This window comes from Vipera ursinii (genome assembly GCF_947247035.1).
Source record: "Vipera ursinii genome assembly, chromosome: 4".
NCBI classification, from domain to species: domain Eukaryota; kingdom Metazoa; phylum Chordata; class Lepidosauria; order Squamata; family Viperidae; genus Vipera; species Vipera ursinii.
In genome coordinates, this window is record NC_139514.1 from 56,654,430 (window position 1) to 56,678,898 (window position 24,469).

At 38.4% G+C, this 24,469-nt stretch overlaps 1 protein-coding gene across 3 annotated transcripts in view; it reads left to right on the forward strand.

Annotated features, from left to right (window-relative positions):
• AGPAT3 (1-acylglycerol-3-phosphate O-acyltransferase 3) overlaps positions 1-24,469 on the forward strand; it is an 87,005-nt gene that overhangs the window by 61,637 nt on the left and 899 nt on the right. For all 3 annotated transcript variants that reach the window (XM_083362463.1, XM_083362462.1, XM_083362464.1), the window contains exons 2-8: positions 8,173-8,399; positions 14,690-14,859; positions 15,239-15,400; positions 16,298-16,451; positions 18,529-18,631; positions 20,735-20,810; positions 21,863-22,061. In XM_083362463.1, the coding sequence (XP_083218589.1) occupies positions 8,222-8,399; positions 14,690-14,859; positions 15,239-15,400; positions 16,298-16,451; positions 18,529-18,631; positions 20,735-20,810; positions 21,863-22,061 (1,042 nt within the window). In that variant the 5' untranslated portion in view covers positions 8,173-8,221. The remainder of the gene's footprint in view (positions 1-8,172; positions 8,400-14,689; positions 14,860-15,238; positions 15,401-16,297; positions 16,452-18,528; positions 18,632-20,734; positions 20,811-21,862; positions 22,062-24,469) is intronic.

Consider the following 24,469-nt stretch of genomic DNA (forward strand, 5'->3'; position numbering starts at 1 on the left):
TATCAAGAACTCTTTGCCTATCTGTTTTTTCTTTGCCTTTTCCAATGAAATGAAGCCACCTTCCTTCCTGTTCCAAAACTCACTATAATGTGTGAAATCATTTGGATAGAGAAAAAAGATTTAATTCGTGAACATCCAATGATTTGAGTTTGAGTGAATCACAAACGAAATGATTGACTAAATCAGTAAACAGTTAAAAAACTTACTAGTTGCAGTAGAGATACTACATTGCTCAGACATCTAGGTTTATTGCAGTGTGAAACCTTAGGTTCTTTTGAAAATCCGACTGGCAACCCTGCTCCACACCCTAACTAGAATAGTAGCTTCTTGTTCCTGTTTCCCATCTGTCTTTCAAGAAATTACCTCATCCAGCATTCTCCTTCCCAAACTCTGGCATCTCAAGAATTGTCTTTATTGGGGTGTTTGTTTTCTGTTTTCATTATTCGGGTTATGTGAAACACAGACACCTCTAGGAATGAAGAATCATGGGAGTATGCTGATAAGAAATTTTTTAAAAAGCCCAGTGTGTTAAATTTGTTATTAACAATATTTAGTGCCTGCAGTCATGTCATGTGATTTTAGATTCACCAGTATGTATTTTTTGTTTTCTTTTTATTTTCATATTGGCTGGGGAATTCTGGGACTTAGAATTGAAAAACACTGACCTAGATGTTACAGATATCATGCTTAGACTATCATTTAAACTGATGTTTTCTATTACTATACAGTATGTAATACTAGAGGGACGCGGTGGCTCAGTGGGCTAGGACGCTGAGCTTGTCAATCAGAAGGTCAGCAGTTTGGCGGATTGAATCCCGAGTGCCGCATAACAGAGTGAGCGCCTGTTACTCGTCCCAGCTTCTGCCAACCTAGCAGTTCGAAAGCACGTAAAAATGCAAGTAGAAAAATAGGGACCACTACGGTGGGAAGGTAACAGCGTTCCGTGCGCCTTTGGTGTCTAGTCATGCCGGCCACATGACCAAGGAAGACGTCCTCAGACAAGCGCTGGCTCTTCGGCTTTGAAATGGAGATGAACACTGGCCCCTAGAGTTGGAAACGACTAGCACGCATGTGCGGGGGAACCTTTACCTTTACCTTTGTGTAATGCTAACAAAAAATAAAGCTAAGGAAAAGTCAATGAAGATACAATACAATACAATACAGAACACACAATATATATGTATAATCCTATTTATTTGTTAATATTTATGCAAAAACAATGAGTATCTGTAGCTTTTCGTTGCTCTATCTCCTTGCCGGGAAGAAGAGAAATCTAGTTAGGAAACTCTAAAAATGATAGAGAAAAAGTCATAATTTCTCCTTTTTAGTAGCATCACAATGGGAAAAGAATAAAGGGCAGAAATTGAGAAGTCTTGATACAGCAGATTCAGAGATCTATTTGGTCAAGACAGATCTATAGAACAAGTAAAAAGGTTTGCTAGATGTGTTGTTGATACATTTATTTTCCTTTCAATGATACCAATAAAAAGAACATCTTAAAAAACAGTAAAATAAAAAGCGAACAGAATAGGAATGAGAGATGGCAAAACATAGAACCACAATTGGGATCAGAACCTGGGACCAGGTGGTTGTTAAGGGAATAACGTGGTTGTTAAGCAAATCCAGTTTCTTCAATTAGCTTTGCATGTCGAAAGCTGGCTTGGTTTTATTTATCACTGTCTTTCTTGAATGTTTTCCCAATTTGTCTGAATTCTTTTTGAAATATGATGCATTGGGGTCTGATTCACGCAGAGTAAAGTAGAATATTTATTTTCTGTGATTTGAAACTATTTCAGTTTATGCAGCCTATTATCTTGTTCAGAAGGAACATTAGCAACCAAATGTTTTCCCCTCGGTCCTGTGCATTTATTCCAATTTTCTGGGGTATTATTCTGGTTTGATACTAATGGCAATTTTGCTACTAAAATGTGGCAATAAACTACAAAGATTACCTCATCAAAAAGTATTAGTTTAATTTGACATGACTTGTCGGAATGAGCCAGTTTGTATAATCATTAAGGCATCAGGCTAAAAAGTTGGAACTGTAAATTCTAGTTCTGCTTTAAGCACAAAACCAGCTGAGTGACCTTGGGCCAGTCACTCTCTTTTAGCCCTAGAAAGAAGGCAAGGGCAAACTGTTTCTGAAATTTTGCTGAGAAAACTGCAGGAACCTGTTCATGCAGTTCCCAGAAGTCAGCACTGATTTGAAAGCACATACATACAAACACATACAAATCTTATTCCTTGCCTCATTGTTTTCCAAATGGTTGCAGATCAATTGCTTTGTAATCTGCTCTGAAATCTTCCCAGGTATTGATGTCACATTGATAGATTTATAGTCATAGTTTTCCCACTTTTTGAAGATTGGTCTTGTTGGGAGTATGTCCTAGTTGCCAGGAATTTCCTTACAATCCACTAACCTTAGCTCATTTGGACTTTAGTCTTCCTCACGACAGCTATGTAGTTCCAAGCTATGTCTCTGTATTTTTTCTTGGTAGCCTATTCCTCATTTCACCTTCATTATGCATCTTTCTTCTTTTTTCACTGAAATTCTTGTATGGCTGTATTGACTGTTGTCCTCCATGTTTCCCCTTCTTGGGATTGCTTGTGATTGTACCTTTAGCATCTAACATTTCTTACCTACCTTGAGCTCGTTTTCTCTTTGGTTTTATTTGCTGTGCATTTTTAACTAATTATTCAGAGTTCATTAGAAACTATTTTTAAAAAAATATGTTCAGCTTTCATTTCATTTATTGTCAAGACCTCCAGATTACATGGAGTAATGTTATCCTGCCCACTGATTTCTTCAACTGAAATCTTCCCTATGGAGTAGATACAAATCAAGGATACCTGAACCTCTTCTGTTTTCCTCTGCCTTCTGAAAGAAAGTTTTCATGAAAAGAAGCTATGAATTTTCTGGAATCAGCAGAAACAAAATAAGACAAGAAATGGCAGCATAAGACGATAGGCTGTATATTTCAGTATTTTGCCTAGTATGATTTTAGTCTTAGTCATCCTTCTAGACGTCTGCTTTCCATCCCCTGTGTGAGATCTCTGGTAACTTCATGTTTTGTCTGCAGTGATTATATATCCTATTTCTATCAGCTCACCATAGAAACACAGGAAAATGTACAAATGATTTAAGTATAGTCAAAAAGCAAAGGCAATCTTTTGAACACTCCACTTTTTGATAGAAACGAAAGTTTTGGGGAGATTTTCTCCTCCTTACTTGTTTGTAAGCAGAGAACTTTGCCCTCATAAACTGGTATAGTTTAATCACTGCTTCTGTGCTTCATGGTTCACCTGCGTTAGTTCTATGGCTATTGGAAGTGAAATTTGCATGTGAATGTTTTCATATACACAATAACCTATTGTAGATGATTAGTACAGATATGTTTGTGATTTGTCTTTGAAAATCACCATGACAACTTTTAAAGCCACCCTCAGGTATATGGACCTTTCGTCTGACTAGGTGTCCTTATCAACTTGTTGTCCTTCTCATTTACAGAACATAACAATAGCAGAGTGAATTTATCTGCTTAAAGACAATGTGTTCTGTACCAGCCTGCTACCGACCCTGCAGAAAAGTCAGGGACAACCCCTTTACAAACGGCAAGAGGCTGGAATTAAGCCTGCCAAATTTATTAAGATAAAACAGCAAAACAAGACACCAACCATGAAACAGGAGCTATGAAACAGGAACTAATCAAGCGGTTGCCTTCAGCAAACCAGCCCTCCCACGCATTCCCCTTTTATACAGTTCAGGGCATGGCTTCTCTCTGCCTCCTTCCGAGGTGCCCCATTGCCTTCCTCTGTTTACTCCTGATTGACTGCCTCCTGCATCGGGCGTCCTTGAACAGGGCCAGCTGTGGGTCATCTTCATCCACGCTGTCAAGCTCACACAGCTGGGTCTCCGTCGTGACCAGGTGGGAGGGGCCTGGCTGAGGGCTCTCATCAGCAAGAACTTCAACCCCCTCAGCAAGCTCTTCAACACCCCCTTCCTCCTCTGAGTCGTCCGACCCAACTGCTGAACCCACAGGCTGACCCTGAATCACAACACAATGCCACTTACTAAGTAACTTTGTAACATTGCTGGACCCCATGATACTTGATAATTTTCATCCGGTATCTTACCTCCTATTTTTGAGGAAGGGGATTGAGAAGGTTCCAGACGACCTTGGAGGTAATGGATTATCTGTATATTTTTCAGTCAGGGTTTCAGACCAGGGTATGGGATGGACATGGCATTGATCACGCTTCTGCATGATTCCTGGCATGGGCAGGATGGGAATTATGTGTCCATCCTTGCCTTACTTGATGTCTCAGTGGCTTTTGATACCTTCAATCATGGTATCCTTCTGGATCGCCAGAGGACTGGGACTGGTGCAGCATGGTGTTCTGCTGGCTCACCTCTTTTCTTCAGGATCAATTCCCATTGGTGTTGATTAGGGAGAAGAGGTCCTATCCTCAGGGTGTACTGTGTGGGGTGATCAGTGCTTTCTTCTCTTTTCTCCTCATTTACATGAGCCTGTTAGGTGTGGGCTCATCCATTGCCATGGGATGTGTGTCATCAGTATGCTGATGATACCCAGTTGTACATCTCTGCCCCTGACAAACTTAAGTATTGTTCTGGACATCTTATCCCAATGTCTGGAGGCTATAAGACTCTGAATGGGGATCTGAACTCTGGAAAGACTGAATGGCTTTGGGTTTGGGATCCTTCCATTCTGCAGTTAAGCCATTTTTGATGCTGAATGGGGTTATACTGTTCACCCCCCACCCCGCAGAATCTGGAGGTCCTCCTGGACTCTTGATTTCTGCTCGATGAGCAGGTAGCAATTGTGGCTAGGAAGGCCTTCGTATAACTTCATATTGTGCACCAGCTGCACTCATTCCTAGATGGTCTCTTACAGTCTCTTATGGTCTGAGGGTCTCTAACAATCACCCATGTCCTAGTCATGTCCTAGTTGGACCACTTCCAGTAACACACGGTACATTGGGCTTTTCTTGACGAGTATTTGGGAACTTTAGTTGGTGCCAAATGCAGTGATTCAGGCAATTAAGTTTCTTGTAGAGCACACATTACATTTCTTCTGTGGGAGCCCTACATGACATAGGACCAGGTTATCTGAGCAGTGGCTTCTCTCCAATTACATTTGCCCACTCTATCAGATTGAGTAGAGAGGACATTTAGGGAGCTACTATATATTTGGCAAGATCTAGGTGGGCCTTCTCAGCTGTGGCAACCTTGTTGTGGAATGTCCTCCCCCTTGAGGTGAGGCTTGCACCATTGCTCTCGACCTTCTGAAGATCCCACAAGAACTGATTGTTCCATCAGGCCTGGGGATCCCAGGGAATTGATGAACTAGTGAGATGGCTCCATTATCATTAACATTCCTCCATCCTTTTATTTCTTTTTAGCTGTGTTATTTTATAGTTTTTAACACTTTAAAATAATAGCTGCACAACATTGTCTGTATATCAACATGGGAAAATAGCAAAAACTGAAGGAATCAAGATGCCTTATGGAAATAATATTAAGAGTCTGGATGAAGACAATCACTGCAGATACCTGGGCATCCTTCAAGCTGAGCCTCATCAAGGACATTAAAGTCAAGAAGATTAAAAGAATGAAGAATATTTTAAAGTCCAAACTCGGGGGAGGAAATACCATTGAGGCAAGTATACCAGAAATCTGAAGAAGAAAAATGGGCATTGGAATATCTGAAGGACAATGAAGAAGATATACTGAAGGTAGTTCACCATGAAGGCTTACTGAATATTGGAGCGGCCAAACTGGCTGACAAGAAAAGCTAAATAAAGAATAGAAAAGAGACATGACAAGGCAAAGTACTGTATTATATGGCCAGTATGTTAAAAAAAGGCAAACAAATAACAAGACCTGGCAATGGCTAAGAGCAAGAAAATTGAAGGAGGAGGCAGATGGGCTAATTCTGGCTGCAGAAGCCCAAGCTTTAAAAACAAATGCATACAAAGCCAGAATTGAGAAGACAGTGGACCATCTGGTTAACTGCTGCAAGAAGATTGCGCAGACTGATTCCATACAATGGCATGACAACATAGCAGCAACGATACATTTAAATATCTGCTAGAAAAGCTATTTGCCTGCAAGCAAGAATTGGTGGGGCCACAAAGTAGACAAATTAATAGAAAACGAATAAGCTAAAGCGTGCCAGGACTTTAGAATTCTAAAGATAAGCAGTTGCCACATAGCAGCCCATCCTTAGCAATTGTCAATAAGAAAAAAGTCTGGAGAATAGATGTGGCAGAAGACCAAGTAAGATGGTCTATATAGATGGAAATGATGAAGCTATAATTGCCCAGATGTGGCAGATTTTAGTTTTTAGCAGCCTTAATAGCCAGTGTGACAAATCAGAAAGGATTATGAGAGCTGCAGTCTGTATTATAAGTCAAGTTCTCTGCAGAACATAGACAGACAGACAGACAGTCAGATAGATAGGGAGGCCCGACGTTTAAATCCTAAGCCTTATTTCTCCCACCCTCTCCAGAAAGTGGGTTTTTCCCCAGACTTAAGAGTCAAAAGCATCTGTTCCAAGTTTATACTTTACAGTGATTCTGTCTGAACTGTATACCGTTGGTTCCTGCTTCATGAGCTCTAATCCTTAAAAGTGCTCAAAAATTAAATCTTAATGTATGGTTACAAGCTTTTAGATTTCTATCATAATTTGATTTGAGCAGTCTTGACATTAATGGAAATACTTTTAAGCTAACAGATTCTGTCCTATGAAAAAAATGTCACCCAGCAGAGATGTTATATTAGTATTTGAAATGTGAAATCTTATTTCTGGAATAATGAAACATGTTAAGGACTCTGCTCGCTGGATTAGCTCCCTGATGTAAATAAAATGGTTACTTCTTTCTTTCTTTTGGCTTCTGCAACCAAGAAATGTATACTGTCCAGAGGGATGGTCATATTTTTGCAACAAAACCAGCAGGGAATTTTTTGGGAGTATTGCAGAATTATTTATATGTATACTTTTTTGGGAGGGGCAGGCTCTAGTCTGTTTAAAAACATGTGAACTCTCACAGGATTTAATTTTTCTTGACTCAAAAACTGGATTACCTTGGTTCATAATGTTATTCCAAGCGTAGGTTATATTTAGTTCTAACCAACTAAGATATGAAGCCTTCCTGTTGGCTGAGGTCATTTTTCTTTGGGTATCATTCAGTTTTGGGGAAAAAAGGTTACTTGGGAAGAAGAAATGTGCCAAGACATTACCCATTAAGCCTGTATTCATTTTTTCCTTACTCCCCTTATTCCAAGAAATTGCTTGAGTCAGAAGAAAACTACATTCACATGAAATATGCTGACCACAGAATTCTGCTGACTTATTCTTTCTCTGTTATCTTTGACACCTGGGTTCTCTCCACTACCAAGTACGACATAACTCATAGATTTTACATGCTATGAGATGGCCCTTGAATGGTGCTGGAATAGAATACAAACCAGAGATAACTTAAGACTGGTCCACTCATAAGCTGGAGATAAGACGAAGGCAGTATATATATATACTGTATATATATATACAATTTTATTCTCCCATTTCTTCCACAAACAAGTCAACAAATATATCGCCATACATAAATACATACATGTAAGTTTGGGTGCTGCTCGTCCATTTCCCCTTTCACTGTATCCACCCTCCTCTCTCTTCCCTCTTCTTTCTTTCTCCTTTCTTTCCTACTTCCCTCTTCTTCCTCTCCTCTCCTCTTTCCCTCACCACTCCCCTCCCATTTCTCCCCACTTCTCCTCCTCTTTCCCTCCAACCTTCCTACTTCCTTCCCCCTCCTCTACTCTCTTCCCTCTCTCCTCTCCTTTCTTTCCCTCCCATTCCGATACAATTCAGGGGTGATGTCCGAGCAGCTCCTCTCCTTGGATTTTCAATGTCTATATTAGGTATGATAATATCCTTATCTCCTCATTTTTCTTCCATCTAAATTAGTGTTAGTGCTAACCAATTCTTGATCCACAGCCAGAGAGAACCTGAATGGAATCGGCCCAGGGACAAAAATGTTTTTTATGGTTCCTGAGCTGCTATTAGAAGAGCTCTCTGTCTCCCCCCCCCCCCTTACTCCCTAGATTACAAACATTTTAATTTGCTAAGCAATATTTTTCTTTCCTTTTTGTAGGACTGTTATTCTGAGTGAAGGACCTTGCAATCGCTACTAAGGGACTATCATGGGCCTTCTTGCATTTCTGAAGACCCAATTTATAGTTCATCTCCTGATCGGATTTGTCTTTGTTGTGAGTGGCTTCATCATTAACTTCATTCAACTATGCACGTTAATCATCTGGCCTATAAACAAGCAGTTTTATCGTCAAGTAAACTGTCGCCTTTCCTATTCGTTGTGGAGCCGTGAGTATACTATAGTTTCTCTGCATTAACTTGGAATGTGACTTATTCAGATTGTTGGTTTCTTCTCACGCTGAAGAACAGAGGTGGGGAACTATGGCTCCTCATGACTTCAACTCCCAGAATTCCTGAGCCAGCATGAAGTCCACAAGTCATAAAAGGGCCATAGTTCCCCACCCGTGCTGTAGAAGATCCTTTTTTGGAGCAGAATAAAGGATTTAGAAATATATTTGGACGAACAAGGATTACAACTCTGGGATGATCTCTGGCTTATCTCAAGAAGTGGTGTGTCTGAATTATTTGTGCATGGACTTAAACACAAAGTATCTCTTACTGATTTTCCAACTCTTTGTAGTTGTAGGTATGGTAGCTACTGGAATGAAAGAGAAATAGGTTCCCATGAGAAGAAAGTAGATGGAGAAGGAACAACCAATTCCCACTCTTTCAATACCTAAAGCACCCCTTCTGGAGTTGTTAGCGTCTTCCCTTGCTTGCTCATGACCTCCCGATTGGACTACTGCAACTCTCTCTACATGGGGCTGCCCTTGAGGACCACCCGGAGGCTTCAGCTGGCGCAGAATGCAGCCGCGCGGGTTGTGATGGGGGTTTCCCAATACTCCCATGTAACACCTCTGCTCCGCGAGCTGCATTGGCTTCCGGTTGCCCTCCGGGTGAGATTCAAGGTGCTGGTGATGACCTATAAAGCCCTAAATGGCTTGGGTCCGGGATATCTGAGGGAGCACCTGCTGCCGGCATCAAGTTCCCTTCGTCCTGTGCGCTCCCACATGGAGGGTCTTCTCAGGGTGCCGCCAGTAAAAGATTGCCGGCGGACAATACCCAGGGGGAGGGCCTTCTCTGTGGGTGCGCCGGCCCTTTGGAACCAGCTGCCTGTAGAGCTTAGGACTGCCCCTGACCTCTGCTCATTCCGCCGGGACCTGAAGACCTGGCTCTTTGAGCTTTCTGGCCTGGACTGAGAGTATTAATTGGAGTTTTAATTGGATTTTAATTGGGATTTTTATATTCAAGGTTAATGTAATCATTTTAATTGTTTTTAATTTTTATAATTGTATTGTTTTCTTTTTAAAAAACCTTGTGAACCGCCCTGAGTCCTACGGGAGAAGGGCGGTATATAAGTCTAATAATAAACTAATAAACTAAAGTGATTAATTATTTGTTACAGATGTTCATTAAGATGTAGGGGTAATTAATGGTGACCTCACTATATGCTATCAAGTGTTAGTTAAAGTACAGGTTTCTCCTTTAGATCCAAACTCCCAGATAAATAGAGAAAAGGCATTAAGGAAATATCCTACAGGATATCTCACTGAAGTAGGAACCATTTCATCTCAAATTTCATCTCAAATTTTGAACGAAGGCAATCATAATACTTTTGAGAAATATCAGTTAAAGCAATGCTTTAATGAAGGGAAGGATAACTGCAGGGGGATATATATCTTAGACTAAGTATTAAGGATTTACCGTAATTTCAATAAAGTCATATTTGTTTTCAGAATAAAAACTTGGCATTGACATAAAAAGCTAACATTTCCAGCGATGATTAATAAATTAGGTCTGTTAGACAATGCAAAGTGTCACTTCTAGAAATATTTACTGGAAAAGAAGAAATTAATAAATTCCAATATAAATTAGTTGTTTCTTAATAGACAATGAATGTCACACACAAAAAATATAGAAAATCAATAAGATCGATTTACATTAGTTTATAACTGAAAACATATTCTCTCACTTTAAAGCTCCTTCCTGTTTCCATTTGGATATGATTGAGCATATTATTCTTAGTACATTACTCTTGTTCATGAAAATGTATAAGGGTCTGCTCTTTATCTCTTTTTTATACACTTACTTCTTTTTATTACTATGGAGCTCAGAATATTTCTATGTTTAAGATAATCCTGGTATCAATACTTTAAGGAAATGAAAAAATATATTTCAGATTATTAGTTAGCATGGCTGTGTGTGGTAGAACTTACAAGAAAAAAAATAATACTGCAATTAACTAAATACCCACTCTAGTGAGACAGGACAGGTGGAAAAAGTGCTTGGCTTAGAGTATAAAAAGTTATTACTTATACCTCATTTCAGAAGAGACAAAAGAGTAGTGTAATCTTGTTATAAGCTGCTTGTTATAGGGAGAGATGTTTGATAGCAAAATGTGTGGCATATACTCTACATGTAATAAATAAATAAAATTTACTTTCCATGTTTAATGCACAGCAAGAGGTTCCAGCAATGGCATCATCTTCTTAGATACAAGGGATGAAAAGAAGGATTTATTGCTTTGTGTTAGACCATGAAGACTAAACATGAGTAATCCTTTCAAGACTGAGAGGCACAATGTGAAATCTCAAGGTTGCGTGCCACCCCAAAAGTAGTTGGTGTCACTCCAAAGCCCCTCCATAGTGCTAGTGAACTGCAACTTTTAGTGTTGACAGGAGGAGAAAGTAATGCATGGAGACATTTCTTAATTTAATTGTCATCATGTTAAATACAGTTTCTCCTGGTTCTTCCCACATTGACTTTACATACAGTTCTAATCTAAAAAAAATAGGTTTTCTGGGGAGAGCTTTAGGTGAGTTATGTCAAATCTGCCACTTGAAATATCTGTGCATTAGGAGACCATTATGCCAATATAATGAGTAAAAAAGAAAGTGAGGCTAGAAAAGGGACAGGCCAAGAAAAGAGCTAAGTAACGCCATATTCAGAACTCGGCCAAATAGATTCTAGGGAAATGTCTTCAAGTGTTGTGGCCAGATTGAAAGCAGCTCTAAGTTTTTTGTTATATATTTAATGAGAACTCAGAAACTCGGAAACCAACAGAAGCTTTGCTCCCGTGGGTTTTTGAATAGGGATTCTGTCCGTGAAGCACGAAAGACTAATTTGTCTGTTTGGGACTAAATAAGACCATCTTGTCATTGATCACTAGCAAGATGGAATTCACTGGAGTTCAAGCTAGGGGGTGGGTGCAGTGAGTAGGACACCTAACTTTGTGATGCTAAATCAATATATTTCAAAGAGAGAGGTTTTGGTATGGTCTCTTCCAAAAAGCAGCAATTATTTAGCACTTTGTTTTTAAAATGTCTAACTCTCAAATTTGTTTATCTGCAGAAACTAATATACAAGCAGTTTAGCTTTTTTTTTTCCTTTAAAGGAATTCTTGCCTTGAGGATTATTCACAACTTAATGTGTCTCATCATTTGAGGACATACAGCAGATCATGTGACTTTACAAGCATTGAATTTAGAGTAATGTGAAGAGATAAATAGATCAGTTGAGGGTAGTCTAGGATGACAAATACTTTATTCACAGCATAGTTCAAACCGAGCTGTTTACATTCAGGTTTCTCTAATTTAGATGTCTCTGGAAAGAAACGCTCTAGAAAGGACTTTTAAGCATTGTATAGCTCAGTGGGTTAGGACGCTGAGCTTGTCGATCAGATGGTCGGCAGTTTGGCGGGTCGAATCCGAGTGCCGCGTAACAGAGTGAGCACCTGTTACTTGTCCCAGCTTCTGCCAACCTAGCAGTTCGAAAGCACGTAAAAAATGCAAGTAGAAAAATAGGGACCACTACGGTGGGAAGGTAACAGCGTTCCATGCGCCTCTGACGTCTAGTCATGCCGGCCACATGACCACGGAGACGTCCTCGGACAAGCGCTGGCTCTTCGGCTTTGAAATGGAGATGAGCACTGGCCCCTAGAGTCGGAAACAACTAGCACGCATGTGCAGGGGAACCTTTACCTTTACCTTATAGGTATTTTATGAGGGTAATCTTGGAACCTCAAACCTTTCCCTTACCTCGGGATGCCAGCCATGTTCGAGTCATTCACAGACTTTGTTCCTTAGGAGGCAAGAATTGCATCTCTTGTTGAGCAGCTCTTGACTCAATTGTCAATGCTATGCTTCTCTAAAAAGTTCTTTCCTGGTGCAAAGCAGCGTGGATATTTTGTCTGACTTTCTCCCAGAGAAGCCACTTGGCTACATATATACGGTAATTAATGAAGAGAATTTGTGGTCCAGCTTGTGCTGGCTTCTTCTCAATGACTTAACTGTTTCAGTTTTTAATGCCAACATGTCTAATGATTCATCTAAACCCAACTGGAGACTTTATTATATTCATATTTATTATTTGCAGTATTTCCGAAGATAACAGCCTATAATACATATTGGCAGGGCTTTTTTTCCTCATAGAACGCTCAGAACGGAGTTCCGGCACCTTTTTTGGATGGAACCTTGTAGGGTAGGCAAGGCGGGCTGTGTGACATGTGTGAGTTCCGGCACCTTTTTCTTTTACAAAAAAAGCACTGCATATTGGAATTTAAAGAAGAGCCATAACTTTTTCTTTTTTACACTGCTGAATACAAATGAGACCACTTAAGTAACAAGGCTGAACTTTGAAATAAATGCAGGAGGCAAACTTACTGATATCAGATGTATAAACTATACATGCTTCATGTCAATGGATTTTTTCAGATTATGCAATTTTGGCAGCTACTTAGTGCAAAAACATTATTTGATATTAAGTAATATTCTGTAGCTGGATTTCCTGAGCTGCTAATTGCCAGCACGATGGGCATAGTTCTCATAATTTCCCAGAAAAATTGAATAACACAGTGAGAGGAAGAAGCAAAAGTAATTTCGATGTTTCTAGGAAATAAAAAAACAAAGGATATGCTATAAACTACTGCTTTTAGGGGGGGTCCATCATATTATTATTTATGCAGGCATTTCCATTCCTGTTCTGAACCATTTGACTTCAAATGTTTGTTAGCTGGCTTCAATTTTATTAGTACTTGTATCATCTCTTTGCTTTATAGCTAGTATTGCTGCTAGGCTTGTTTGAGCAAAACCAATAGTGAAAATCTCAGTTGGCTCAAGGAATTAAATCTTATGATTTTTTTTTTCAATTTTAGACATTTTGCCATTTCCTCTCCTGAGCTGCATGATATTACAGTTTAATATTGCATTGAGACCATGCAGCATTGCCATCCAATAATCACTGTATCAATAAAGGAGAACATTTGTAGCTCAGGGTTGAAATGAGGGGTTCTTGGTGCTTTCTGAGTTTGGTTGTTTTCTTGAAGACGTTTCATTACCCAAACTAGGTAACATCCTCAGTGCTAGTCATTGTTTCATTGGGTAATAAAATAATGAAACAAGCTCCGACAGCACTAAGGACTTATCAATATTATTCATTGTGCTCCTGATTGTATTGAGTTCTTTGATTAGGACTTTAATTACCTTTCTCTTTTTATTTTATGTATGTCAGTTTTGATTTTTATTAGCAGCACTGAATAATGTGTCACTGATCAAAACCAAAACTGCATACTCAACACTGGGAGAAAATGCATCTAGAAACTATTGTTCTACACTCTAGGCTTACAATCCTGCTTCATGGCTTTTGAGATCCATAGCACTGAGAACAAGAACTTTTGCTAGGCAGACAACTAAACAATTCTGTTCTAGGCTTGCCAATCATCAGATTGAACAAAGCTAAATCTATTAATATTTAAACAAAGTATTAAAATGAAGAAGCTTAAAGGTTTAACTTATTAACAGTGTACCTCTTTTAAAACATTCTCAGGCTAGCTGGCTAATTCTTGTAGAACATAGTGTACCATTTATTCAATTTTCAACCAATAATTGCCAATGTTTAGTATGGAAAATTACTGTAGGAGTTATGATTAAATAGAGTAACACACATATGCACACAGACACACACACATACACTATTTTCCCTAGTCCTAGTGAAATCAGTATTTCAGCTTTGCTTCTCATTTTTGCCTCAAGCTATATTGTGTTAGTAAGAAATGACAAGAGAGTAAAATTTTGCTGCAGAATGGAAAGAAGGAAGGATGAAGTAAATGCATAGTCCTATGCATAAACTAGAATGGATTTAACTGTGTTTAATAGCTGGCAAGCTGGTAACATTATGCCTCTGGTGTTATAAGAGCTTTTGAAAAATGATATTCTTCCTATTAATTAAAATGATGCACTTGTTTAGGATTAAAGTGTATTGAAAACCTTGGTCAATTTTATTCAGTTAAAATTTCCAAGCATTGCTGAAATCTAGAAAAATAGCTGTTTTAAAATATGAGTCTGGGTCTGCACAATAATAGGATTTGTAGACTACATATTGCTTTTTTCTGTCCTCTGCAAGTAATGCAGTTGTAGAATTAATATCTACTAAGCAAGCAAAGACCAAGTTAGAATATAGGCTTTGTCATAACTAACAGTTGATTTTTTTGTGTGTTTGTGTGTGTGTCTCCTGTGATCTAGAGTTAGTGATGTTGCTGGAATGGTGGTCTGGAACAGAATGCACTTTATTCACAGACCAGGCCACAATTGATAAGTTTGGAAAAGAACATGTCATCATCATTCTCAACCACAACTTTGAAATAGATTTTCTGTGTGGCTGGACCATGACAGAACGGTTTGGTGTGTTAGGGGTAAGTGGTCTTAACATGGTTTTATTCTTTGGAATTGGGGAATTTGACATTTTGGGTTTTTTTAAATCCAAGATAGGAAGCTCTTAGACTACATGTATTTATTTTGTGCTAACTTATTGAATTAAATTAAAATAAATTGAATATAAGAGAGTCAATGTAGTTTAGTTAGGGAGGCACAATTTCCAAGTTACACTTTGTTATGAATTTTTTGGGTGTTCTTGAGACAGTTATTAGTTCAACCTGATCTATATCACACAGGCTGGTGGGAAATAGATAATTTTGGAGAAATTCTTTAGGCTATTTCAGAACACGTTTGAAATTAGTTGTATTTGCCAATGATACATTTGAGATGAACAAACAATGTTTGTGTGTGTTTTAGAGTTCAAAGGTTCTTGCAAAGAAAGAACTATTGTTTGTGCCCATAATTGGCTGGACATGGTACTTCTTAGAGATCGTTTTTTGCAAAAGAAAATGGGAAGAAGATAGAGACACTGTTGTTGAAGGGTTAAAACGTCTAGCCGATTATCCCGAGTATATGTGGGTAAGTGAAGTTCTGCACATCAACTCTTTTAATAGGATGGTGAAAAATACAGATTTGTATAGGTATGTGTATTGCATTTATGTATTTTCATAAGGCGTAACGTTGGTCATGTATAGTACACAATCTGTTTTTCCTGTCATACATAGATATATAACGTTATTAAATTAAATCCATAGCTTTTACAGGATATATCATTACATTCAGTCTTTAGTCATTTACAGACAGATGTAACGTATATGCAGATCAGTCATAAGTGAAGCAAGCTATCGCTTATTGGTACAATACAGTTAAAGCACTTTAAAAAGAGCAATAGGGCCATCTTTTGCCAAACTACCTCCATGGCTTTCAGAGGTTCAAGCTTGTATTGTCCTTTCTTTTAACAGAGAGAATTTTTTGTGCTATTTGGGACCTGTCTAAATGAGGCCCCTGTTGACAGGAAGGCTTCTGGCTTCAAGGCAACCCAAGCCAGAACCCTGTTTCAGAACACCTAATTCAACAACCGCAGCAGGGACATTGATTTCATATCTGGGCTGGAAAAATCAGACAACCATAGCACAAAACTTTGCTATCGTGCAGCAAGCACGCTGGCTGGGAAATTCTGGAAAATGAAGTCCATGCATCTTGAAGTTGCCAAGACTGAGAAACTTTAATATTTGTTTGATTTAATGTTTGTTTTGATTTAATGTTTGTTTTGATTTTCGAAGGAGAAGCTTTCAGGGCAAAAGTCTATAGGCTGTGAATATTCTCTAATCTTTATTTTAAGGCAAAAGGCTTTGGACCCAGATTTAAACCCACGTTTCTCTTAGTTGTCTTCATGCCCTAAAACTTTTTATAAAGCAGTTTAACAGTACTGTAATGCAAGATTTCCCCACCCCCACCCCCCTTTCTTTGCTACAGTTTCTATTATACTGTGAAGGAACTCGATTTACAGAAACTAAGCATCGGATCAGTATGGAAGTGGCTGAGTCCAAAGGACTGCCTAAACTCAAGTATCACTTGTTGCCGAGAACCAAAGGTTTTACGACTGCTGTCCAGTGTCTCAGGGGAACAGGTACCTTGGCCTCGCTTACGGTGTTTGTGAATATGCATATTACGTTTCTTAATATAATTGTTTTGGTAGCCACTAAATTTTTCAACATGCATTGTCTGCATTGACACAATGTTTAGTATTTAAGTGGCGATCCTGATAATATAAATAAATCTCAGTACTTTGATTAGTTTTCTTTTTTATTCGGAGAAATTAAAAATGCCACTTAGCACTTCACGTTTCTAAGTGGAGTTCAAACATTGCCTAATTAGCACTCGCAGCCTGCATGTGAGATGTAAATTCATGTTATATCACATAGGAAAAAGGTGTTAAATAGGATAGATGGCTGGCTAAATACTATGGAGGGGTTAAATGTTTAACTACATTCTTCCCGCAGCAGCATTAAGGGAGCACTGTGGATCATGAAGGTAAATTGGTTTAGAAACTCACTCCATTTCTTTTCTCTGATAGACAACAATTATATTATTTTACATTAGTCTTTCATATTAAAAAGTAAAGACAGGCTGACATCAGTAAGTCTGAGTGCAATGTTTGAATACACATTTCAACATACGTATTGTTTTTCTTCCTAACACCCACCCCAAGTCCTTTCTGATTTGATTTTATTTGGCGACAAAGCAATACATAAGAAACTGGAACCTCCATGGTTTCCTTTCTTGCTAAGGCATAAGCATATTGTAGAAGCTATCAATCATTCTTAATGACATTAATATTCAATGATATTTGATGTGTCTCCTAAAAGACTGTTTTTAAATAGGCTTCACATTCCTTTCAGACCTGCTACATATTTAAATCAAATTACCACCCCCAAACTTGGGAGGGCCTATAGGGTTCTGCTAAATGTTTAAGAACTGGCTCTGTTGGCCCCATAGCAGACATGGAAACCACCAGATACATCTTACTATTCAGTTGTTTTTATGCTAATATCAACCATGAGTTGTTAACTTCACATTTAATTAAACTTCCTCGTCATTTAGATCATTTATTTACAGCTTTTGCTTTTGGACTCAAGTGATTCTGGCCAAATTCTATCAAATATTATGTAAGATGTGCTGCAGTTTGCATTATATGCTCACCTAATTAATTAACCAATTAATTACAGTTTGTTTTAGGTACAAAGTGGATTTTATGAACTAATTATTGACTGTACATATACACACACGCATGTAGTAGATGCACAAACAGGGGAGACTTATCCCAGCAACTTGCAACGTTCCCTGCCGGCTTTCCTATTGACTTTCTGAGGAAGCCAGCAGGGAAGGTTGCAAGTGGCAATCATGTGATCATGGAACATTGCAACCGATTGTAAGTGTGAACTAGTTGCCAAACGCCCATAATCATGTCACCTTCGGGTTATAGGGACGTCACCATGGAGGGCTGGAACTCTGATGGCCAAAAATAATAACTAGCATTCTTCAGTACTGTCATAATTTTGATCAAATAATGATAGGTCAAGGATTACTCGAAAGCATTGTCTGCATCCAAATCAAAGTGGAAATCACCTTCAGACCATGGCTTTCAGTCCTCTTTTTGTAGACAGATGAGGGGTTGATATTATCCGAACCTAGTAAAAGAACAGGAGCAAATATGTGAGTTATTACATTGTAGATATCCCTGAATCTATAACACTAACATTAACCTTTTGTTGGAATGATTGCAGTTAAGATTTTGCATAATCTGCCTGGCAAGTAGAAACCTACGCTATGTTTAGAGAATGGTGGGCTTCCAGATTCAGTTATACCCATGGGTGTAATTCTAGCGCAGGGGTAGGCAACCTTGGCTCTTTTATGACTTGTGGACTTCAACTCCCAGAATTCCTGGGAGTTGGCTCAGGAATTCTGGGAATTGAAGTCCACGAGTCATAAAAGAGCCAAGGTTGCCTACCACTGTTTAGCGCTACCACAGCTGCATTGCAGAAATCTGCGTGACCACTAAAACTCTTTGCTGCCACTAGCAGCCATTATTCTGAAATATAGATATAATAGTCCTAATGTATACGTTTGTGTGACTTTTAATATAAAATCTGTTTATTTCCAGGCATTTGAATATTGAAACCATAATGTTATCTTTCTTGTGTTAGTTTCAGCAGTGTATGATGTAACATTAAACTTCAGAGGAAACAAAAACCCATCTTTATTAGGAATTCTTTACGGAAAGAAATATGAAGCAGATATGTGTGTCAGGTGAGTGTGTTACCATGGCTTACAACTGAGAGCTGTCACTGTGTCCAATTATTGCAATAAAACGGCCACCCCACACCTCTACACTTTCCCAGACTTAGTTTGGAAGAGACTTATTTTCCTATGAATATTAGTGGACAGAAGCAAATATAGGGGATCTAAGATAGTCAATTTCTTTAAAATGTGGTAATTTACTCTCTGTGGTTTCACTTAACCTCAGTTTTAGTGTGAAAACTTAATTCGGTCACTAGATATACAACTTTCAAAACTTTAAAAATATAGAAAATAAACATCTTGGAAAAATGGAATAGGGCCTTCTCCAGTGCTGTTCCCGACCTGTAGAAAAACACTCCTTTGCAACCATTTAAGAAAGCAGGGATGCGGTGGCTCAGTGGGTTAGGATGCTGAGCTTGCCGATCAGAAGGTCGGCAGTTTGGTGGGTCGAATCCCGAGTGCCGCGTAACAGAGTGAGCGCCTGTTACTCGTCCCAGCTTCTGCCAACCTAGCAGTTCGAAAGCACGTAAAAATGCAAGTAAAAAAATATGGACCACTACGGTGGGAAGGTAACAGCGTTCCGTGCGCCTTTGGCATCTAGTCATGCCGGCCACATGACCATGGAGACGTCCTCGGACAAGCGCTGGCTCTTCGGCTTTGAAACGGAGATGAGCACCGGCCCCTAGAGTCAGAAACGACTAGCACGCATGTGCGGGGGAACCTTCTTTACCTTTTACCTAAGAAAGCAATAAGGATCTTAGTGAAGTCTTTGAATTCATTTGAATGAGATAAACATCTAGCTGATGTTGCCTGTGCTGCCTTGGATTGGGGGAATTTAAAACAATGCAATACGTTTTACAGAAAACACATTTCACATTTCTACATAAAGCAAATGCTTTTTTCCCACGTTCAGGATTGGCTTCAGATAAGAACATTGTTCATTCTATGATCTTTGCTATCAGCCCCCTCTAGTGGCAAATTTATTGCAGGGTGTGACCATACAGTTTGCACTGACAGTTTTAATTAGCCATCTCTATGCAGAGAATCTGAGTAGGATCAGCATTGTCCAGCAAGGGAAAATAGTTTAGCCATATGTCGTACTGAAGGTTACAGATGTATGCCACTTTTGTAGCCATTTAGGTTCAATGTGGATATTCTACAAGCAAAATATTCAATGGATGGCTGTGTTCAGACTTGTACAACCTTTCGGCAACTTTCTACATAACTGAATAAACAGTGCAATCCTATATAAGTTTACCCAGTAGTAAGTTCCATTGTGTTCAGAGGGTTTTATTCCCAGGTAAGTATGCATAGGGTTGCAGCCTAAGTAAATTTTTCTAAGGTTAATTTGATACATAAAATCTTACAGAGGCTGTGCAGAAAATTTAGCAAAACGGTTACTCAGTTTCATTCCATAGGGCCACTCTGCCAGGAGCATTTCAAGTACAAGAACACATGCAATGATTGGAAGTTCACCTAAACAGGTTTGGGAGGGCTGTATCCCAGGATATTTAATTGTTCAGGTTCTTTGTTGTGCAAATTGTTCTCATTTGCTGCTTCTCTTGTGCAAGAATTCATGGTAAAGTCAAGATTCCAAGCAGAGGTTTAGAGCTCAGTCTTGTAGCCATGACATTTCATCTTTTGATGCTAGATTGTCAGTAAAATCGGAGGCAATAGGTTCTTGGCATAGGAGATACAAAACATTACTTCATCAATTCAGTAAATATAATTCACTGGTTTTAATTTTTGAAATGAGAACTTACGAGGTTAAGCCATTGTTTCAGAATTGGACGTTATTGCTCAAGAGTGTAAGAATGGTATTTTTGCCCACCTGCAAAAACATTTAAGACTAAGACTGAGACAAAAGTTAATATATACTCTTAAGTGCAATCTAGGTGATGGCTATATTGAATTACTGCTACATTTTTCATATGTCACCTGTTCTAGCCATTTACAATGCAAGGGGACATTCATAAAATGCATTTTTATAGGATATAGAGGTTTGATAAGGAGAGAACAATGTTAACATCTTTTAATTCTGAAGATATTTTCCTATTGTAATTATTGTCACTCTAATAAAAACTCTATTGAACCTTTTTTCTATTAACCTAGGAGGTTTCCTTTAGAAGATATCCCTTTGGATGAAAAAGAAGCAGCCAAGTGGCTTCATACACTTTATCAGGAAAAGGTAAATGAGTTGTTTGCATTTAAAAACTTGCAAAGCTGTGTGTTAAGGGAATGATTAATTTTGAATAAACAGTATTCCAGTATTCCATCTCTTTTCAGTGCAATGGGAGAGCTCCGTAATAAAGATCTTGCATGATTATTTATGAAGTTGTTAAAGAGGATTAATAAAATTGTCCTGCTATGATATCTGCATATTTCCTTAGAACAATGCTCCTAACCTTATTTGCCCAGTGACTACCGATAGCTTTAAAATAAATTTTAAAAGGTTGAATTGCATGTTTTTCTTTTCTTCATTTTTCGATGCCTCAGTATCTGAGTCTGTATCTAATTTGGGGGCCGTTTATCCTCAGTTTTAAGGAGAAAAGTGTTGGAGAATGATGATCATACATACTTGAATGGGTCCTGTCCTGTCTGTTGAATCCTCATATTCTTTGTCTAGACTTCTTGAAATCATTTGATTGCTGCTGGTGGCAGAATGCTATACCTTGAATTCAGATGGAGGGATGGAAGGACGGAAGGAGAGAGAGAGAGAGAGAGAGAGAGAGAGAGAGAGAGAGAGAGAGGGAGAGGTGTATGGAGATTCTCAGTCATCCAAGTTGTGGTTGTTCCAAAGGCAACTGGACTTTCTTTATTTTTGCTTGAAGTCAGAACTGAAGAAGCTTCTTGGATGAGAAATATAAAACAGCTTCAACCAAAAACAAAGAAAGTCCAGTTGCCTTTTGAAAAATCACCTTTGGGACGCAGAGAGAGAGAGAGATCTTTTGTTTTTACTTGCTCTCCATTTTGGAGAAGTGTCCTTGCCATTCTATCAAGAAGTGTGTGGGGCTCTCAAATCCTGAAAGGTGCTTTTCTGCAATCTATATATTATGCTGCTCAGATTGTTTTCTTGTTTTTTTTCCTCAGTTGCCCCATACCTGGCACTTTGCAGGGAAGAATTCTACCAGCAGTATTCTTTCTGAATTGAAAAACTATAGTATTTACCAACATAGTGGTATATGGAAGAAAGCATAAGTAATTAGAACATTAAAAAAAAAACTTCTTTCTCTCCTCAAGGATGCCTTACAAGAGAAGTATAATCAAGAAGGCTTATTTCCTGGGCAACAATTTAAACCTCCCAGAAGACCGTGGACTCTCCTCAACTTTCTCTTCTGGGCTGCTGTTCTTCTCTCTCCTCTTTTCAAATTTGGTTTTGGAATTTTTGCAAGTGGATCCCCTCTTCTGATTCTTGCATTCCTCTGCTTTGTTGGGGCAGGTAATAGAATTGGCTAGAGCGGACTATAAAAACCGAATTGAAAGTGTTCATGTAGCCAATTGTCTGCATTTCATCAAGTGGCCAGTTCTCCCAAAAGTTACTTGTAGTCAGCTCAGTGACAGGATGGGGAAGAGTAGTGTTGACAGTATTGAACTCCTTTTAATATTTCCCCAGCTACCTTTATACATTCACCCCAGCCTCATAGCCACAGTATTCTGGTTTAAAATCCTGGAAGTTTTAGTTGCAGGCTTTTCACTAGAGCACAGCGGTTGCTATGACTACTTTATCCCTTATTTTAACTTTATTTCTTATGTCAAATTCACTTGCAATATATGGTTCAAATTTATTCTGAACATCCATGTTAAAAGCAACTCCCTAATGACTCCTTTAATATATCCCATGAAATGACATTACACATCAGACCCCAAATCATAAACATCCTTATTGGTATTTGATCTCTTTTGCAAGGATAAGTAAAAAAAAATATTTTGGAACCAAGTTTCAGATATTTGGATGATTTGCAGTAGATCTGAAAAGCATAATCTTTCCTAATTTTTACTAGTGTGTAAATATTAAATGGATGGTCCAGATTATGCTGTTGAAAAGAAGAAACCTTGGGTTAATCAAGAGTGGATTCTATGGAATTCCATTAATATTTAAGCCATAACACAAGTGTTAATTTTTAAGATGGTTATGAGATTCTTTGGTTTTTATTGCAAGAGAATTACCCATGTTTTTTGAGATTTAGTTTCAAGAGAATGCTTTTTTTGTCCAAACTGTATTGGTGGTGGGGGTTCTTTTTCAGGCCTTAAGTTTTGTTGTTTTTTAAGTAGACCCTACACATTGGACTGTCTCTGTTTTAGATCATAGATGAACAGAGTTTTATGATTATTGTAAATCAATTCAAATAAATAGTACCTGTTGAGGTTATTTTTGTTTTGAACTGGCACTTTAACAAAAACAATTAGCTAGTCATTTGTGATATTTTTTAAAAAATATTTTAGGCTAATTTCAGAGCAATCATTCAAATTTTGTGCTGAGCCTCTTCCTCTCAGAATTTTAAGAGATTAAATTCACTGTAATGTGGCATTTTGCATATTGCCTTACCAGCATTTACACTTTTTTATAACCCATTCATTACAACTGAAATTGCTTTTGTATCTATTTTGTCCCTTTTACTTTTATTCCCTGGCTGGCTGTCCTAGAACTATTACAAATTCTCATTGGTGCAAGTTTCCACTGGAAAAAATAAAAGAAAGCAGAAGTGTGCTAATTATAGAATTTAACAGATGAAATCAGTTTAGGAGGAGAAAGGAAAAATCCAGGAGATTTATTTCTGTTAATGATACTAAAAGATCTTTAACCTATGTGTGGACATATATCAAAGTTGGTAGAATTTTTTTCCTTTTCCCAGTTTCATTTGTTTGGTCCTGTTGAGACTCTGCTTTGCATGTATCTTAATTCAAATATAAGATTTTACGTACAGATAGCCTTTGACTTATGGCCATATTTGGGACTGTAATTTCAGTCATAAGTTAGACGCAGTTGTAACGTGGGTCATCAACACCAAACCAGTTTCAGAACCATTTTATTGCAGTCATTACGGGACTCTGGTTTCCCCATTGACTTGGCTTATTGGAAGCTGGTTGGAAAGGCTGCAGATCATGGTTATGTGATTGTCAGATGCTGCAACCATTGTAAATGCAAGCTGGGTTGCCAAGCACCCAAACTGCAGTCATACAACCATAGGGGTGGTGTCACAGTCATTGAGGATGGCTCGTAAGTCACTTCTTCCAAGACCATAACTTTGAACTGTTATTAAACGACTGGTGGTAAATTGAGGACTACCTGTATTTTACCATTTGGTGACGTTGCAAAAATTACAGTTGCAAGATACAGAGTCACAAGCCTCTATCAGTTTTGTAATAAATTGGGAAAGTTCTGGCTCTCAAGTGAACCGCCAGGTATTTGGCAATGTCAAAAGAGGGAGGAAGAAATCTAAAATTTAAATTCTGAAATATAGATATATAAAATTTCTTAACATCTTTGCGTCGTTGTATTTGAGGTTTCATTTCCCCCCCCCTGAAATAAACAGTTAAAACCAACTAGGAGCCAAGGCTAGCCAGGAACTGAATTTAGAACCAAATCTGTAATTTATGCAGAGTCCTAGTTTGATGCTTAACAATGCCTAACAAGTAGTCATTTAAACCTGATCTGGTTGCAAGATCATTTAGCCTATTGAATTATCCTGCCTTAGCTGACACTCCACAAGCTGATCTGGCTGCAAGTCATTCATGCATGCTAAGAACTTCAAAGATGCTCTTCCTTGCAAGTGAGCAATGCAATACCTCTCTACCTTTTGATATTCAGCTTAACACTGGGCATTTGTTCATGGAGGCTTAGCTGTA